General features: G+C 51.3%; 1 protein-coding gene across 2 annotated transcripts; it reads right to left on the bottom strand.

Moving 5' to 3' along the window:
- Positions 1–52: 52 nt before the first annotated feature.
- LOC118215577 (L-fucose kinase) lies at positions 53–17,785 on the bottom strand. Of its 2 annotated transcripts, none has more exons than XM_035396466.1 (25): positions 17,718–17,785; positions 17,249–17,351; positions 16,841–16,992; positions 16,696–16,746; positions 16,115–16,240; positions 15,653–15,725; positions 15,384–15,481; positions 15,150–15,230; positions 14,306–14,425; positions 12,268–12,439; positions 11,784–11,890; positions 10,955–11,056; positions 10,624–10,797; positions 10,291–10,364; positions 9,425–9,819; positions 8,866–9,082; positions 7,436–7,602; positions 6,964–7,191; positions 6,539–6,682; positions 6,103–6,222; positions 3,131–3,318; positions 2,680–2,779; positions 2,072–2,295; positions 1,427–1,516; positions 53–1,371 (listed from the first exon to the last, which is right to left on the bottom strand). In XM_035396466.1, exons 2-25 carry the CDS (start codon positions 17,328–17,330, stop codon positions 1,357–1,359), a joined length of 3,300 nt encoding a protein of 1,099 aa, XP_035252357.1. In that variant the 5' UTR covers positions 17,331–17,351; positions 17,718–17,785; the 3' UTR covers positions 53–1,356. The 2 variants fall into 2 exon arrangements, with proteins under 2 accessions (XP_035252357.1, XP_035252358.1); XM_035396467.1 differs by having other exon boundaries at positions 53–1,292; positions 1,447–1,516.
- Between the last annotated feature and the right edge of the window lie 2,011 nt (positions 17,786–19,796).

Below are 19,796 nucleotides of genomic sequence, written 5' to 3'. Positions count from 1 at the left end.
GTTTCTGTCTGTAGTGATCATGAATACGTACCAGGAAACGCAAAAGAGAGCCAGGTTTATAAAGTGCACAATTTAATGTATCAAAAGTAGCACTTCGTGATTTCTCAACTGACGTACACCAGATTCGCAGGGCGACCAGATATTGGATCTTTTTTTAAAAAAAGGATGATGCGGGGTGGTGTTATAAACATACTGTAATACTAGGCTATTTGTTTATATACAGTGTACGGAACAAGGACAACCTAACTAAATCTTTTAGGAATTCAAGATTCCACCTGGCTGTGTTTTTTACCGGTTCCAAATTAAAGAGATGTCGGGGGAGTAAAAAAAGGACATCTGGTCAGCCTACGTACGAAGCCTTCAGTAAGGCCAGAGGAGACCCTGGCAGCAAGGCAGAGCAAGGCACCAACAATCAACACGGTGAGACCGGAACCCCAGCACAGGGCACTGGGCTCAATGGGGAAGCAAAAAGATGTTGCACCGGGGCTCCTGCCATGGGGACGGGTAAAGTCGCCGCACCACGGCTCCTGGTACGGGGACGGATAAAGACGTGGCAGCGATCAGACTGCTGGATGGGGGGATGCGTTTAGGATGCAGGAGAGGAGACTGGATGGGGGGATGGGGGGGTAAAAAAAGGAAGGGAATGAGAGGTTTGCTGTGGGGGGGAAAAAAAGGGAAGTTACTTAGAACACCACATACTCTACAGAAAGACACTGTCCCAGCGCGTTCCCAAAAAACATCTGTGACTTGAGCTGTGAACTCATTCATGGTCGTGAAAGTATGGAATTTCAGAGTTTTTCTGTAATCCAATCCAAGCAGACGGAGCTGAAAACAGGAAAGTCCTTTTCCTCTTCACCCAGTTCTGGACACAGAAACATGTTAGAGGTCCAGTGACTGCAAACTGTCAGTTGGGTTCAATGTGAAAGTGAAGTATGAACTTGCATTACAGGCATACAGGAACTGAGGGAAAAGGGCAGCTGACCAATGATCGCTTTCTAAATGAATGTGCCCCAATGATGCAGCCAATGGGCAGTCAAGCTGGGCCCGGCCACTTTGCATAAGAAGCCCAACGACGTGTGAGTGAGTGATCTCTGTGCTCTTTATAATAAGGGTCTCCGGTGTTTCCTGACACCTTGCCGCTCTGGTTAAAAAAAGATGAGAACGGCGAGGAGGTCCTGTGATCGCAGTAAGATGATTGGATAAGGCGAGGAGGTCCTGTGATCGCAGTAAGATGATTGGATGATTACAAGGAGGGCTTCAGGGGGGCGGAGTCAGGCCGGGCTCGCTGCTCTAGGGGGGCGGAGTCAGGCCGGGCTCGCTGCTCTAGGGGGGCGGAGTCAGGCCGGGCTCGCTGCTCTAGGGGGGCGGAGTTGCTGCTCTAGGGGGGCGGAGTCAGGCCCGGCTCACTGCTCTAGGGGGGCGGAGTCAGGCCGGGCTCGCTGCTCTGGGCCGGCTGCAGCAGGGAGATGCCCTGCATGTCGATCTCCACTGAGTGAACACTGAAGTCGCCAAGGCCCTGAGGAGAGACAGACAGGCTGGCTTTCAGACCGTGGGTGTGTGTGTGTGCGAGAGTACGTGTGTGTGTATGTGTATCAGTGAGAGAGTGTTTGTGTTCCTAAGGACCTATCTCCCTATACTCACCTGTGTGTTACTGAGCACCTGTCTCACTGCACTCACCTGTGTGTTCCTGAGCACCTGTCTCACTGCACTTACCTGTGTCTCACTGAGCACCTGTCTCACTGCACTCACCTGTGTGTTCCTGAGCACCTGTCTCACTGCACACACCTTTGTGTCACTGAGCACCTGTCTCACTGCACTCACCTGTGTGTTCCTGAGCACCTGTCTCACTGCACACACCTGTGTCACTGAGCACCTGTCTCACTGCACTCACCTGTGTGTCACTGAGCACCTGTCTCACTGCACTCACCTGTGTGTTACTGAGCACCTGTCTCACTGCACTCACCTGTGTGTCACTGAGCACCTGTCTCACTGCACTCACCTGTGTGTTACTGAGCACCTGTCTCACTGCACTCACCTGTGTGTCACTGAGCACCTGTCTCACTGCACTCACCTGTGTGTCACTGAGCACCTGTCTCACTGCCTCCTCCTGCAGAGGCTCTCGAGTCAGCAGGAAGAGGAAGCCGCCTCCCCCCGCCCCCGCCAGGCTCTGGCCCAGGGTCAAAGGTCGCAGGGCGGCCATCATGCTCCGGACGGCCCCTGGCTCGCACCCCGGGGCCATGGCCTTCTTCTGCTGCCAGTACCGGTCCAGACAGGCGCCCAGCCGGGACAGGGAGCCTGCACGGGGGGCGGGGGCAGGATTTAGGGCTATGGAGTTAGCCGCATTAGCCGTTTCACCACAGAATCACTTCCTGTTCTGTGATTGCATGAATTCAGTGCAGCACAGTACATTCAATTAAAGTTCTTTTTTTTTTTGATTTGCTTATATAAAGGGAAGGGTGCGAATCTTGTAAATCAGTTGCTGTTGAGCTGACTCAGGGAGGGTTGAGCCGTTGTCTGTACAGCCTGGATAGGGAACCTGAGAGAGAGAGAGAGGGGGTTGGCCGAGCTTACTCTGAAGAACTTCAGTGACCCACACCTTCCCCAGCCCCGCCGGGCCCTGCCCACCCTGCCCCACCTGCCCCGCCCTGCCCCCGCCCACCCGGCCCCGCGCGCTCTCACCCTCCACACAGGCGCGGGCGCACTCCTCCGCGTTGCTCACCAGCTGCGCGGTGTTCTCCACGATGGACGACAGGCGGCTGTACCAGCTCCGCACCACATCCTGTGCCGGGAAGAGATCACCAGAGCGCTCGCCACAATCGCCACTTCCTGTTCCATGACTGCACGCATTTCAGCGCCACACAGCACATTTCATATCTCATTTAAGTTTAGAAGTTCATTTATTTTATTGGTTTGTTTATATAAAAAGGACCATGTAAAACTAATTATCAAAAAAAAAAATCAGTTGTTTCAGAGTGGGCTATGAAGCTGAGGGAGGGTGTTAGTTATTGACAGTACAGACAGGAAGCGCCTTGTTCATTACAGAAGAGCCAGGAAGTGCTCTCAGTGCAATACAGCGTCAACAGGAAGTGTTCAGCCGACTGCAGTAAATAAAAGCAATGTGCAGGCCGACCTGCAGTAGATTTCGAGCCAGACGTGTCTTTCCCGTGTAGACCAGCAGGAGGCGCTGTTGCAGTGATGACAGGAAGTCCTCAGAGAGATCCAGACGCTCCACTTCCACCTTCAGGGGCAAACAGGCCCGGGAGCGTGCGATCTTCACCCCCCCCACCAGCCCCCCCACCTGGTCCTGCCACCCCCCGCCTGGAAAGAGGCACATTGCCACAGGGGGGCTGTTCAGGAGCACACAAATCAAAATGTCCTTTACCATGTCAATCATCGTTTAAAATCTACAGATAATCACAGGCTGCCGTTAATCTTGACAAACATAAATGGATTGGATGTGCCGGACAAAGGGATATCCTTTAAAAGATGATCTTAAAAACATGAAAAAAAAAAAAAAAAAACAACAGTAGGAAGCGAGCAGAGAAGACAGGATGGGACGGGACACACACACAGTCCCACTGCGTCCCTGGGTCAGGTGACCTCCAGACAGGATCCAGGAAGAGCCACAGCCATGAGCCCAGAGCGTAATACGGACTTGACAGAAATATACCGGCATGTATAAAATAAATGGGGATAGTGTAATGACTGTGGGGGAAGGAGCGTAGCACAGTGGGTAAGGAACTGGGCTTGTAACCGAAAGGTTGCAGGTTCGATTCCCGGGTAGGACACTGCCGTTGTACCCTTGAGCAAGGTACTTAACCGGAATTGCTTCAGTATATATCCAGCTGTATAAATGGATACAATGTAAAATGCTGTGTAAAAGTTGTGTAAGTCGCTCTGGATAAGAGCGTCTGCTAAATGCCTGTAATGTAATGTAATGTAATGAAGGAGCTGAGGACAGGTAAATGAACTGATAGACACGAGGGGTATAGGAGAGGCAAAGCAGATACTCATGGGAAGGAATAGGGAACGCGGTCGGGGGGGGGGCAGGCAAAGGGTCAAGGGAGGTGCCTACCGTGGTCATTTCTGTATGGAATTATTTGGCTATGTACATTGTTGGTAAATTTATGCATTTTTATTTGCCTTAGCCAGGATGTCATCTTGTGTCAAACTATAGGTAATGAATATGTTCACGTCTGCTCTGGCAGACTTAACCGGTAATTATGTTTATTAATAAACCATCATTGCTTTCACCTCATCTGCATCTTCCTTTGCAATTATTTTGCAGCTTCAAAGTATTCAGAACCAGTCTTACAGGAACCCACTAGAGCCAGTGCTGATGTTGTAAAGCATGACGGTGTCCCTGGTATGGTGCTATGGACACTGGCATTTCGGGTCAGAGCCCCACGTGTCACTCTGAGCAGGGTACAAGTCCCAAGAGAACTCTGAATTTTAGTAGCCGAAATCCTAAGTCACAAGATCTCTGAGATTCAGAAGTAGACTTCAAGTCACAAGATCTCTGAGTAATGAACTAGGCAACAAGTCCCAAGATCTCTGAGATTTAGGAGTAGAATCTAAGTCATAAGACCACTGAGTACTGAGTCACATAATTCCCAGGATCTTCAAATACTGAGACAGGCAACAATTCCCAACACCTCCGAGGTTCTCGTGAGCTAGAAACAATCAACAGTCAATTATAACGGGCTAACAAAGAAAATCTGGAAGAAAATATTCAGCAACCGAATTAAACCGTTTGAATGTTTTGGTACGTAATATGCTGTCCCAGCATGAATGCTTAGCATTTTATAAAACAAATACTAAAGCAAGAAAAGAACAGAAGAGCATATTATAACACATGTTATAATCCTCAATCTTAATTTCTCATCTGTTCCAAGACGTTGGCTGGCTATAACCAAAAGTAGGCTACTGCGCCGCATAACATTCAAGTTTGAATTCAAGTTATTATTATGAAAATAAATCGGTTTGCGGCTGCACACTTTTAAAAATGGCGGCTGAAATAAAATACTGCGAGTAGTCGACCAATCAGAAATATTCAGCGCTTGTGCCCCATCCCAAAAGTTCCGGCACTTCTGGAAAGTACTACCCCCCGAGCAGGGACTTTTTTGGGGGTAAAATAAAGTCCCCAGAACTTAATTTAGACTCTGGTCCCTGCAGTGAAAATGCACCGAGTTCCTCAAATGCGGCTTTACTCACTCCTACTAACAAAATTTCCCAAAGGTCCTAGTTAGAGGTTTTGAAAATAACAAAACTTCCCCGATAAACTTTCCTCCCTGTGCCAAAATGCAAATCCTGACAGCGAGCAAAAAGACCATGTCAAAAAGAATAAAGGCTGAGAAAAAGAGCAAAGAGATGTTGAAACACTGATGAGTAACAACAAGAGCGTCAACATGAGTAAACAAGAACCACCCAAAATCCCTTCCAGGGTTCTGCTTTCTCACAGAGAAACCCCATAACAACAAATCACATGGGAACACACCCTGCAAAAAGAGGAACCAAACAATGCAACAAAAAAAAGGTAGTAGCAGTGAACAAACACGTCCTATTAGAGACACAGAGAGCTGACAGTGCAATGAAGCTAATGTCAGTGCATACACAGAAGCCCTGATCACAGTGGTAACCAACCCAGATCCTGGAGATTTTCATTCCAACCCAAGCAAAGCAGACCTCATTCAGCAATCAGAGATCTTGTTGAGTTGCTAGTTAGTAGACTCAGGTGTGCCAACTTAGGGCTGAAATGACAACCTGCAGGATGGTGGATCTCCAGGAACAGGGCTGGTTACCACTGCTTCATCACATCCCTCGCCCTCTAGTGTACAAATATGGAATTGCATCTTTTTCTCCATAGTTACCATTAACCGGATGCCATTGCTTACAAAGTAATTTCATATCCAAGCCAAGGGCTTACTTTCGGAGAATGAGAATATTTACACTGAAATGCTGAGCCTGGCTTTGCATTAAAATTTCAACTGTAATTTCAGTCATTCCAATTGAAATACGATTTCAGTCGTTAAATATCCGGTGATACCGCACACCGTAGCAGCGGTGCTGTTACTGCTGTGCGGTGGAGTTCCGCTCTCTCACCTGTGGTCAGGATCTGCTCCAGGTGCAGCACGGCGTGGATGAGGGAGTCGGTGTCGAAGGTGCGACCGGTGCACCTGTACACGGCAGCCAGCAGCGCCCCCGCCAGGATGCTGCTCGTACCTGTCACAGGTGGGGGGGTGGGGGGGGGCAGGGTCACACTACAGGATAAAATCCCATCGGCTGCATCTCCTGATCTCAGATCAGCTCCAGCATTCTGGACAGGGGTTGAGGAGACTGATCTGAGATCAGCTGTTTGTCTCAGGACTGGGGTTGTGGAGACTGATCTGAGATCAGCCGTTTGAGGACAGGGATTGAGGAGACTGATCTGAGATCAGCCGTTTGTGTGAGGACTGGGGTTGAGGAGGCTGATCTGAGATCAGCCGTTTGTGTGAGGACTGGGGTTGAGGAGGCTGATCTGAGATCAGCCGTTTCTTACCCAGGCCAGATCCGTGGGGGAGCAGCGACCAGCTGCGCAGCTCCACCCCACCGCCCCAGCGCTGCAGCAACTGCTGCCCCAGGGGCTGCTGGGAAGGGAAGGTGACCAGGCCGCTGCACACGCACACCGCCTTCAGCAGGGCACCTGGGGAAACGGGCCGACAAGGGGAAACGGGCGTGACGAACACGCGTGTGCAAGCACACGGACAGAGACACACTCGTGTGCAAGCACACGGACAGAGACGCACACGCGTGTGCAAGCACACGGACAGAGACACACACGCGTGTGCAAGCACACGGACAGAGACGCACACGCGTGTGCAAGCACACGGACGCAGGCATATCAGAGTAACGTAATGCAGGGGAGCGTATTGCGTGTTGTGGGACACGTGAACATGGGCACAAAGCACACGCGTGTGCCCTCACCTGGGGCGTGAGGCTGGCAGTGGTCCTCCAGGTCCTGCAGGGTTAGGCACACGGTCTCCGTGGCAACCTGGCAGTCCCGCCCACCGCTGGAGCTGACCAATAGGAGATGGGGTTCCTTGATCCGGCGAGCTCTGGCCCCGATTGGCCGCCTGCCGCCCACCCTGACAGCCACGTTCACCACGGCGCCGCCGCGCTCAAACGCGATTGGCGGGGTGTCGCTCCACCCACCTGAGAAGGGGCGGTGACAGTAGCTTAGCAACGGGCCACAGGACCACTGCCTGGGAGTGAAGTAGCCAACTGCATTAAATCCAGAGGCCGATTTGTGGCAAAATAAATACATCAACAATCAAATAAATCATGCTTACGATTGCTCCTGGCCACTCTACATTGGAGGATAAGATGTTTTTTTTTTCTTTTAAAACATAGATATCCTGAGATCTGCCTTTTTTCTCATGCAGTGGGAAAGTCTCACCTGATAGGTCCAGCCTGGCCGGGCATTCCACCTCCTGCCACTCCCCGATTGGCGGCAACTCCCCTCGGCCAATGGAAACAAAGCGCCGCGCTGACATCACAGCCTGCCGCAGCAGCACCTGCCCCGCCCCCTCGTAGTGCCTCGCAGCGCGCACCAGCAGATCCGGCCTGCAGAGGGCAGTCAAACACAAACACGATCATGACTCAGTGGAATCAACCTGAAAAGGGCACTCACAAGTTTATATAACACCGAGGATCACTACAGGAGATCCTACAGATTGAGTTCTGTTGAATGAGGGGACATGGGAATTAGCAGAAGGTAAATTCCGCACAGACAATAGGACGCTTTTTTTCACGCAAAGAGTAGTCAAGTGCGGAATAGCCCGCCAGGCCACGTAGTAGAGACAGAAACTCTGGGGGTTTCCAAGACCAGGCTGAATACAGTGTTAGATACAAACTAGTCTGTAGGTAATCAGAGCACTAGGTACAGTTTAGATAGGAAAATATGTTAAGTAATGCTGTCCTGTTTTGTAAAAGTCTAAGGAGCCAGAGGGAATAGTGCCCCCTACTGGCCCACCAACACCTCTTCCAGCAACAAGATGACATCTCCCCATCAAGCGCATACCTGCATAGCTTCAGCACTTTCACGAGAAAAGACTACAGGGTGGTGCGGCTCCTGCCCAGTAAACATGCAACCAAGCATGCGCTGAAGCATGCAACCAAGCATGCGCTGAAGCACGCAACCAAGCATGCACTGAAGCATTCAACCAAGCATGCGCTGAAGCATGCAACCAAGCATGCACTGAAGCATGCAACCAAGCATGCACTGAAGCATGCAACCAAGCATGCGCTGAAGCATGCAACCAAGCATGCCCTGAAGCATGCAACCAAGCATGCGCTGAAGCATGCAACCAAGCATGCGCTGAAGCATGCAACCAAGCATGCCCTGAAGCATGCAACCAAGCATGCCCTGAAGAATGCAACCAAGCATGCACTGAAGCATGCAACCAAGCATGCACTGAAGCATTCAACCAAGCATGCACTGAAGCATGCAACCAAGCATGCACTGAAGCATGCAACCAAGCATGCACTGAAGCACTCAACCAAGCATGCACTGAAGCATGCAACCAAGCATGCACTGAAGCATTCGCCAAAGCACACGCAGCCAGCAGCTGCAGCCCGTCAGAGGAATGCACTTCCTGCGCAGCCAATGCAAACAAAACTCAGACCCACAATTGAGCAGAGGAGGTGCTGGTAAGTGTCGGGACAAGGGCACCCACACCACACAAAGCCCCCCCCAAATGAGCCGCCCGGTGGGGGACACGGTCAGGCACAGAGGCACTGGAATGCTCAGAACCCCAGGATTCATCACTGAGAGCTTTTTAGCGGATCATAGCGCAGTGAGGCTCATACTTTCCACACTCCTCTCACCTGCTCTTCCAGTTCTGTCTCTCTTCGGCCAGCGCCTGGACCCCCCCTGGCAGGTCCCCCCCCTCCAGCAGGGCGAAGGCGGGGGCCCAGGCGGGGTTCGCGGCCGGCCCACTTCTCAGGCCCCCCCTTCCCTCTCCAGCCAGGCAGCCGAGCACATCCGCTATGCAGGCAAGACTGCGGGCAGCTATGCCAAGGTCCTCGCTGCTTCCTGCTGCCACTGAGGTGGGGAGAGACAGAGAGGGATGGAGGGACAGGAAGAGGAAGAGAGGGAGAGAGAGAGAAAGGGACAGAGAACATAGAGAAAGAGAAAGAGAGGGAGGGGGAGGGAGACAGGCACAGAGAGGCAGAATAAGAGAGAAAGATGGAGAGAGATACAGAGAAAGTGTGAGAATGTGTGAGAGAGAAAAAAGAGGGAGAGGTTGCTATGATGCTATGGGAGCTACATGCTAACTGTGCACAGAGCAGATTAGGACAGAAAAAGCAGTCTACTCAGGAACCTGCGACCAGGTTCTGTGATCCCGACCATACCCCCCTCCCCCCTGAAAGCCCCCCACCTCACCAGCGTCTAGCGTGCGCAGCAGCGCCTCCTGCTGGCCGGCCAGGACGGCGGCCCTGACGCTGGGGAGGAGGCTGCGGTCGGTCCGGCCCCTCAGCCCATCCCCCGCCCTCCGCCGCGCAGCGCGGAAAAACAGCTCCTCCCTCCAGCGCAGCTCCCCCTGCTGGTCAGCGCAGGACAGCACCTCCCTCAGGGAGAGCCGCCACGCCGCCCGCCAGCGGCCCACGTCCCAGGCCCCGCCCCCTGCCCCGGCTCCGCCCCCGGCCCCGCCCAGCAGCCACCCCACCCCCTCCAGCCCCACGGTGCCCCCCCGGGGCTGAAACACGGGGAACAGGCGGACGTCGAGGAGACAGGGGCAGGCGTCGCCATGGCCCCCCGCTCCCCCCAGGTCGCCAGGTCTGGGACAGAGACACAGAGAGAGAGGACCATTAGAGACCCCGTGACCAATGAGGCTTCGCCACGCTGCGTTACACTTCAGCCACACGCCCTACCAATGCTGTGCATCTGGCAGCAAACACAACGAATCATTACAGTTCATCATTTCTGTGAGCTAGTAGCGAGCGTGTGTAAAATAAAACAAACAGTGTGTTGATACAGGAAAACCTGATAGTTTGTTCCCTCTGAGCAATAAATTCTTAAAATTTGCATATTTGCCTAAAACTGTACGAATTGTTTCTTTAAGTCACACAAAAATGAGTCATTTTCACAATTTGAGTTAACTTGACTGTGCATTTCTCCTCGTGTGACCGGCAGGATAACCGCTAACAAGGCTAACCGCTAACTACTAACCGCTAACAAGGCTAACCGCTAACCACTAATCGCTAACATGGCTAACCGCTAACCGCTAACCACGCTCGGGCAGGGCTCACCGAACTCCTGTGCGCTCGTAGAAGTCCGTCCACTTGCGGTTCAGGAACGTGGCAGACGGATCATCAAGAGATGCCTGTGGAAAAGGAGGGATGACGATGAGAAGGAAAGATAAATAAGGCGAGAAGGGCTATAATGAGCCAGCCTGGTTCCAGCTGTACAGTGGGAAAGGGCTATAATGAGGCAGCCTGGTTCCGCTCTACAGTGGGAAAGGGCTATAATGAGGCAGCCTGGTTCCGCTCTACAGTGGGAAAGGGCTATAATGAGGCAGCCTGGTTCCGCTCTACAGTGGGAAAGGGCTATAGCTGATTTGGTATATTTTTGTATCTACGTACCTCCAGGTTGTCATGAGCACCCAGCACTGTGAAGACCGTCAGCTGCAGCTCCCCTAGCTGCACACGGTGTCCCTGAATGATGATGTCATTGAGAAGAGCCAGCTGCGGAACACAGCTCAGCGAGGACAGCTCCAGCCCCGACACCAAACAACCGGGCGGCACGTGCACTGGGCCCTGTGGGCGGAGAGGTCACAGGTCAAAGGTCATTGGTCCAGTGACCTATAGCCAACAGAAATCCAAACACAAGAACACACCACAGCAGCAGTTACTGAGTAAGTTCGGCAACAGGAAAGCACCGGGGTCAGTGTAGCTGGTAATGGCACTGAGAGACCTGCAGGTGGCAGCGCAGGACAACCGCTCCAGCAGAAACGAGGACGTCCCCTTCCAAAACACTGTTTATCACTCTACTGCCCGCGGCCAAACTCTGTACATTCTGCAGGGGAGGGAGGGAGAGAGGGAGGGAGCGGGAGGGAGGGAGAGAGGGAGGGAGGGAGGGAGAGAGAGAGAGAGAGGGAGAGAGGGAGGGAGGGAGGGAGAGAGAGGGAGAGGGAAAGAGGGAGGGTCATGCGCATGTGTGCTAAAGTTATACACTGACACATTGTTTTCATTCTGATTGTGTCATAATTTCTGTACTGACTACCGGGAAAAACACAAGCTGTCGCATCACAGGAACGAAGCGTGAATTTGAGCTGCATTTGATTTTGACAGAAAGGGGAGAGAAAGAGACAGAGAAGGAAAGGGAGGGAGAGAGAGAGAGATAGGGAGAGAGAGAGAGGGAGAGAGAGAGAGAGGGAGAGAGAGGGAGAGAGAGACAGAGAGAGAGAGAGAAAGAGAGAGAGGGAGAGAGACAGAGAGAGACTTTTTGACTTTTAAAACCCCGTTTATTATTAATCACAGTCTTAATCATTTGCAGCCCCAAAAACAAAACCCCAACCAAACAGAAAAAAAAGAAAACAACTCCAGTCCCACACACAGAAAACACTTAAAACTAACACCACAGACAGAGAGAGAGGGAGAGAGAGAAAGAGAGAGAGAGAGAGGGAGAGAGAGACGGAATGAAAGGTGTGAGAGTATGAGAGTGATTCAAAGCCAGCGCTGCGTATCAGAAGCGTGTTTAGCAGTGTTTTTGGCGGTAATGAGGAGCAGACGCTGGCGGTCACCTGCACGTGTGACAGCGTCTCTCTCTCCGTCCCCGTCTGCGTCAGGCGCCTCACGTGCTCCAGGCCAGAGAGCGTCATGTAGTCATAGCGACCATCTGGAACGTAGACTGAGAACACGCACACAGGCACGTACACACACACACGCACACGTGTACACACACGCACACGCACACACAAACAAGCACATGCACACGTACACACACACACACACACACGTGTACACATACGCACACGTACACACAAACAAGCACATGCACACGTACACACACACACACACACACGTGTACACACGTGTACACGCACACATGCGCACACGCACACACAAACAAGCACATGCACACGTACACACACACACGTGTACACAGACACAGACACAGACACAGACACACACGCACCCACACATGTATAAGATCACTGAGGACAGAGGAGGGTTACAGTGATGTCATTTTTGATTTTCACAGAAAGAGACGGAGCGTTTCGGCACCCAGGGAGAGGGGGGTCCCGCGCAGAGCTCTCCAGAGAAGCGCCCTCGCGTTCCTCACTGCCGCCCCCTGCGGGCCGCGCGGGGAAGCGCAGCCCTGCCTCTCCTTGCTGACGAAGCAGTCCTCGCTCACGTCCGAACACAGGCACAGCAGCACGTCCAGGAACAGCGAGATCTGGGGTGGGGGGGGGGGGGGGGGGGTGGGGACAGGACAAACAGGAAGTGGGAGCAAGAACGACCATCTGCCCTGAGAGACCGCGGCGCAGAGGCGGCCTCGTGACCCGCCATTCCCGCCACGGCGTTCTGCCACGATGAGCCGAACCGCCAAACGGACCCCGGACCGCGCCAGACCGAGCGTGAGACCGGACGTTTTTCATAAGAGGGGGGCTGAGATGTTCTTAAAAAAATAGATGACTTGGCAACAGGGAGACACAAAAGCCGCGTTTCCACCGCAGGAACTATACCCCGGAACTAGGAACCTTTTGAGGAACTCAGTGCGTTTCCACCGCAGGAACTAGGGTCTAAATTTAGTTCTGGGGGCTTTGTTTTACCCCCCAAAACGTTCCTGCTCGGGGGGTAGTACTTTCCGAAAGTACAGGAACCTTTTGGGTGGAGCTTGCAGCGCTGACCATTTCTGATTGGTCGAGTACTCGTAGCATTTGTGTTGTATTTATTTTCCGCCATTACCCGCCATGTTTGAAAATATGCAGCGGCAAACCAATTTATTTTCATAATAACTTCAAATCAAACTTGTATGTTATGCGGCGCAGTAGCCTACTTTTGGTTATAGCCTGTCAACGTCTTGGAATTATAACGTGTGCTCTTCTGTTCTTTTCTTGCTTTAGTATTCGTTTATAAAATGCTAAGCATTCGTGCTGGGACAGCATATTACGTAGGCTACCAAAACATTCAAACGGATTAATTCGGTTGCTGAATATTTTCTTCCGGATTTTCTTTGTTAGCCCGTTGTAATTGACTCAAAACGTTTGATACAGTTATGTGAGGTATGCGGTAGTTCTGCATAATTAACATTGATACAGTACAAGCAAACTGGAAATCACCTTCCGAACTTTTTATCCGGGTAAAATAACAGGTTAATTCTAGTAATCTTCCCTTTAGCTTTTTCAGACTGCCGTAATTTTACTGCCATTTTTCAATTCCACGAAAAGACCCGGAAGACTATGGACTCATTTATGGTGCATGGTTCGCATCTGGAGGGCACACTTCGCTGCTCGGCTAGCAGTAACTTCGAAGGAAAGCAAACGGTGGCTGTACCACTACTAATTTACATTTTCACGCAAGTCCGAGTTTTCGTTCTATTCTTGTCATTTTGCGATTAGCCTATATGGAATTGACGACGAGAAAGTAATAAAACAGCAAATTGTTTACAACGTGTGCATGTTTTCTGCTGTTAATGAATGTTTGAGAGGATATATGAAAATCAATAAATACAAAAGTAACCATATATAGTCATTGTTGGTAACCCGTTGTATATAAGTGGAATAAACCCCTCCGGGCTGTCCCGGTTATTAGAAAATAATGTAGGCTACTGCGGTGGTAGGATGGGGTTACAGAAGAAATCATATGACAGATGGACCGACGACAACGTCAGTGGGCTAATTTGCCTAATCTTCGCGGTACTTTAGACCCCGGTGGAAACGCAGACAACCATTGGCTGAAGGAACCTTTTAGTTCCTGGTAAAGTCGTTCCTGGGACTGAAAGTTCCGGGTAATTTTGGTGGAAACGCGGCTAAAGAGTCAGACAGATAACAGGCTTCGGCAAGACGATACGAAGTGTTTGTCATGTCCCCAAAGCAGATTAGAACTGAACCACACTGAACTGAACGAGAAGGGGAGAGAGAGACAGAAAAAGAGAAAGAGAGGGAAACAGAGGGCGATCAAGAGGAAAACTAAACAAATGACAGGGAAAAAAAGCAAGAGAGAAGACAGGGAGAGAGTGGAGTGTTGTCAGAGAGGGAGAGAGTGCGTTAGAGCGAGAGAGAGGTGGAGGGAGGGGCAGAGGTGGAGGACAAGCACGCACCTCTAATGGGGGGGCCCCAGAGTCCATGCCCAGGTAGGTGCAGCCGTCCAGCGGGGGGGTCACGTGCATTTGCAGCAGCCGCTCAGACACCTCCCTGCAGAAGAACACTGGCCCAGACACCTGCAGCAGGGCGGGCCCACACCAGTCAATCACTCTCACCGGCCAATCACTGAGCAGCACTGGCCCAGACACCTGCAGCAGGCAGGGCGGGGCCCACACCAGTCAGTCACTCTCACTGGCCAATCACTGAGCAGCACTGGCCCAGACACCTGCAGCAGGCAGGCCGGGGCCCACACCAGTCAATCACTCTCACCGGCCAATCACTGAGCAGCACGGGCCCAGACACCTGCAGCAGCCAGATGCGGGGCCCACACCAGTCAATCACTCTCACTGGCCAATCACTGAGCAGTAATAATTACACTTCCTTGTCACATGTGCTATTGAACATTTATCACTTAATTGACACTTACTTGAGCTGCCATCAGTCACCTATAACATTAGGAGCCTTTTTGCCTAAACAAAATGGATATTGTATTGCCTATAGAAGTACCTCGCTAGCTAGCTAGTCGGTGCACATTAGCTAGTAGTAGTAGTAGCCAGCAGTAATGGGCATGAAATAAAATGAATGAGAAGCCAGCTGAGCTGGTCGTTACAGCGAGAGCGGCGTGTGAGCGCAGACCGTAACCATCCCGACAGCTGTTGACAGCGGCACAGGGACTTTGCCCGGACACTGAACACATATCTCACACGAGAGCAACAGGTACCAGGGTGAACACCTGGGACCGGGCGAAAGGACGAGGAGCACAGTAAAAAGTCCCGTGAACGCAATCGGGAGCAGACGGACCAGCGGAACCTTCCCATCAGCCCGAGCGGCTTGTCGGATCTTCTCCTCGGGTCCCCTGTAGATGATGTCACGCACTCGGTCCTGAAAGACAGGCCAGACAGACGTGGCAGCGCATCACGCTGCTGTTATACTCACACCTTGCAGTTCCAGTAAATTGATGAAGTCCTTACACAACCACTGTAAGAGTTACTGCCCAGTTCTCAAACAAACTACATTTCCCAGCAGGCCACTTACCTGCTCATCAGTGAGGTACACCCCATGGCTGGTGGCAAAGGTCACCTCCCCCGGCACAGACAGCACTCTAACTCCATAGAAGCCGTCCCAAGACATGGCTGAAAAGATGGAGAGGGACAGTGTAAATCCCCGTGGCATTGTACGGATGGGCCATCGCAGTGGTACGGTGGCCTGTTTGTACCATCCTAACTGATTGGGATTTATCCTTTGTTGCCGATGGATTGTGACCCAAGGACAGGATGAACCGGGCTGGAGTGGGCGGAGCTCACCGGGATTGCTGGGTAACTCCAGGATCATATCAGTGCTGCACACCCAAACACCCGGAGGAGAGCCAGGGCAGACCTGCACAGGGAGAGAACACACAGCCCAAGTGTTCACTGCGTGTGCGCGAGTGTGTGTGAGTGTTCACTGCGTGTGTGTGTGTGTGTGTGTACGGTCTGTGAGTGTGTACCTGGTGTGTGTGAGTGTGTATACCTGGTATGTATATGGTGTGTGTGTGTATACCTGGAGCGTGTGTGTGTGTGTCTGGTGTGTACCTGGTGTGTGTATGGTGTGTGAGTGTGTACCTGGTATGTATATGGTGTGTGTGTATACCTAGAGCGTGTGTGTGTGTCCCTGGTGTGTACCTGGTGTGTGTATGGTGTGTGAGTGTGTATGTGTCCCTGGTGTGTACCTGGTGTGTACCTGGTGTGTGTGTGTCCCTGGTGTGTGTATGGTGTGTGAGTGTGTACCTGGTTTGTGAGGACACTCAGCAGCAGGTCCAGGCAGCACACAGGCTGCTCCACCAGCCCTGTACTCTCCTGCACGGGCAGCCAGCAGAAAGCCCGCCCACAGCTGTCCCACGGGAAGTCCCGGCCCTGGAGAGAGAGAGGGAGAGAGGGAGGGAGGGAGGGAGGGAGGGAAGCAGAGGGGTAGAGAGAGAGAGAGAGGGAGGGGGAAGGAGCGGGGGAGAGGGGGAGAGGGTGTGGGAGGGAGGGAGAGAGAGGGAGGAGGAGAGGGGGAGAGGGGGAGCAGGAGAGGGGGTGTGGAAGAGATGGAGGGTGGAAAATAGTGAGTTATGAACACATCCTGAACACTCATAAACATGGCACACGACACACAGCTCTTTCAAACCATCCTTTCTATTACCTTTTTCAACCTCTCCCTCTCATCTTCCTCCACTACTTCCACCTACATCCCCTGCTCCACCCTCCCCCTCCTTCCCTCCCTTCCTCTCTCCCATCTTCTCTCCCTCCCTCTTTTCCTTCCTCCCTCCCTCTCTCCCTCCCTCCCTCTTTCCCTTCCTCCCTCCCTCCCTCCCTCCCTCCCTCACCGTGTGCAGGATGAGGATGTGGGCGTCATCCAGTGCGTCAGCGGTCACCACCTGCAGGGACACACAGACACAGCGCCCAATCAGAGGTTCCGCGCCCGCAGCCAATCACGGGGCCAAGACGCCGCCAACGTCGCTGGCCACTCACGGTGTGCCCGGCCCTGGCGCTGAGGTGCTCCGCCGCCACCAGCAGGGCGTTGAGGGTGGCACCCCCGCTGCCCAGGCGCTCCTGGGGGTCGGCTACGGTCAGCAACAGCGCCCCCTTTGGTAGAGAGCCGCGCCGCTGCCGCACTTCCAACTCTGGGGAAAACGACGGCAGACACGTGTGGGCCTTTAATACGAGCCAGCTGTGATTCTGCCTGTTCAAATGGGGGTTTTTGGTGAATTCCCACAGGAAAACCAGACACAATCAGATGTGTAGGGCTATTTCTCAGCTGTCTGAAAGGCATAAAAACGATACTTGACTACACGAAAGTTTCAAGTTCAACAATGCTTCAGTCAGTTCGTAAAAAAAAAGAAAAAAGGTCACTTTTTTATGGAAGTTAATACTTCTCACCTCTCTGAAAGGCGTACACACTGTCCTTGTGCTGGCAAGTCAGGACGATCACTGTCCAATCGAGCGCCCACTGGCGGGCCATGTTGGTGCACCTACCGGCTGCCTGCAAATATGAAAACGCGCAAACCCCCAACCCCAAACGGCCACTCAATCACTCAGTGCACTGGATTGGTAACGTCTAGAAAGCGGAACGCAGATGTGCTACTGCCTGGGTGCAAGGTAAACGCAGGGGGACACGTGCAGCGAAACCAACAACACGGTAACTAGTTAAAGGTGCACGTAAATGTTACTTGCTTTGTAGCCCATTAAGATTACTGTCAAAATATTTTAGACGTCAGTGACAAACAGCAACATTGCTAGCTAAAGAGTACAAAGACTATATAAGCATATCTCTTTTTGTGCGGGGCTTCGCTTTACAAACTCAGTTATTTCTCATACGACTCGTCTTCTGCGTTTGTCGCTTACTCACCCTCAATCCACCGCGAAGTCCATCCACTTCCGGACTGCAATCGCTGATGCACCACAACAATTTAGGAATTATGGGTATTGTAGTATCAAGAACGAGAGCGACAGCTTACGGGTCAGAGAACAGAGCAAGTATGAAAGGCTTCTTTACAAAGGCAACGTTCACCGTATTCTCTTTGGAAACAAACTAGTCAGGACAGATTAGTCTTTTATGCAAGAATGTGTAAATACTGTTCGGTTATAGAAATCTGGATGATAAATACTTGACAAATATAGACGTTACATTCTTTCGTACATCTGCAAAATATGTGCAACTAGTAATTTGAGGTCAAAATTGATTTTGTTGTATGCATAAATTATCGAAAACCGGCTGCACTGAACGCTAAGTAAAAGACAAAGACAGGACATGTTTGTTTTCAGTGATTAATCGTTTGGTTTTATTGAAAACATTACAAAATAACATGTTTTATGTTGAGTTTTCATTTTATTTCCTTCCTTAAGTGATCGCGTTTAGTCAAACAGTAAAAAATGGCTTTTCCGTTTCTCTCCAACGTGAGCAGTGGACAGAACGGGACAGGGTCAGGGATTGGGAGAAGCCGTTAACAGACACGAGAGACTTGCGCCCTCAAGTGGCGTAGGTCAAGGAGCCGCTTACACGTCAATCACCACGGTTGGGACAACGCTCGCGCCCTGTGCATGCAAAGAAAGATTCCGCCGACCACGAAACGGCTAGTCCAACGAGCTAAAACAGGTTCCGAATGGCTTTATCTCTCACACAGACTTCACCACAGAAAACAGGTCATTACAACAGCATATGAGTTAAGTTTTACAGAATTAGTGTTTTTTTTGAAGGCAGTCTAAGCTTCTCAAGAAGGGGGCAAACGAGAGAAACTGGCACAAACCTCTTTTTGAGAGTAGACTCCTCCCTCCCCATGCACTTTGGTCAGAAGAGATCAAGTTTTAAACATAACCATTTTGACTAAAAACACATAAATACGCTCTTCACTGATCCAAATGTGGATCAACTGAAAAGGATTGCAGTTCAGGGGGGGGGGGTCTTTACAGAAAGAACAGGTATAATTATTTATTTAAAAAAAAAAATCAGAATTCAATGACAAACAGCCTCCTTCTTGGAAAAGTTTTGACTGGATGGTGTACATTCACAGTATGAGTATGGCATCAAACTACATTATGTCACATCTGGCATTTTGGGCAATTTGTACAATGCCTCCGGTCGTCCCTGATGAACACCCCGTGTGACAGTGGTGAACATTTCAACTTTGTGCACAACTACATCTGCCAAAGCAGAGAACACACAATCAAAACAAAACAAAAAAAAACATAAAAAATAAAATAAAACTCACAAATACACACATCGTCTTACTGCTGCTACACTCCACTGTTTACGCTGAGCAGGCGCGTCCCTACTGAATGGTCAGGTGCCTGAAGATGGGGGGATTTAGAGACCGCGACCAGCAATTCCATCTCAAAACACGACAGCGGGATTCACAGATCCTTCGCTGGGGCTTCGCATCTGTGGCGCGAACATCCAGAACGGTCAAATAAAATCTTTTATTTTTAAAAAAAGGGGGGGGTGTGCAAGGTTAGGGTACATTTGTTCGGTCTGGGGAATGCTTCCTGGCTTCTGATCAAGTGTCTTTATAACAGTCAGACAAAAAAAAAAATGACAAAAACGACACCAGAAACATATTTAAACAGACTCGCGTAGTTACCCAAAAAACGAACGTCACAGGCCTTCGTCTGGAGCGCGTCCTGGAGCGCGCTGCACGAGCCTTTCTCTATCCGTACGGAAGGCGCGGTCAGGCTCAACCAGCGCGACCCGGAGAAGTCCGGTTAAACTGACCGCTTCCCTTTCCCTGGTTCAGAGCACCGGCTCACCGTCCCGCCCCGTATTTGGCATGAGCATTAAACATTCTCTTATGGCAGCAAACTAAAAAAAATTAATTAAATTAAAAAAACAGTGTTACCAGGAGATACGGCTTTGTTGTTGCGGTCTCCTTTCTGGAAAAGCGACTGGACAGTCTCTCTGTCTCACCCCGACCCTCACGCAACAACAGAAAAG

This window comes from Anguilla anguilla, chromosome 16 (genome assembly GCF_013347855.1).
Source record: "Anguilla anguilla isolate fAngAng1 chromosome 16, fAngAng1.pri, whole genome shotgun sequence".
NCBI classification, from domain to species: Eukaryota; Metazoa; Chordata; class Actinopteri; order Anguilliformes; family Anguillidae; genus Anguilla; species Anguilla anguilla.
This window is presented reverse-complemented; position numbering and strand designations above follow the sequence as displayed.

Bases quoted from the DNA above. Each gene is read 5' to 3' on its own strand.
- LOC118215577 (XM_035396466.1), bottom strand. From the start codon at position 17,330: ATGGCCCGCCAGTGGGCGCTCGATTGGACAGTGATCGTCCTGACTTGC. The intron at 9,820-10,290 runs GTGAGCCCTGCC...TCTCTGTCCCAG, and splicing joins TACGAGCGCACAGGAGTTCG to ACCTGGCGACCTGGGGGGAG. The intron at 7,603-8,865 runs GTGAGAGGAGTG...TGCCCTCTGCAG, and splicing joins AGACAGAACTGGAAGAGCAG to GCCGGATCTGCTGGTGCGCG.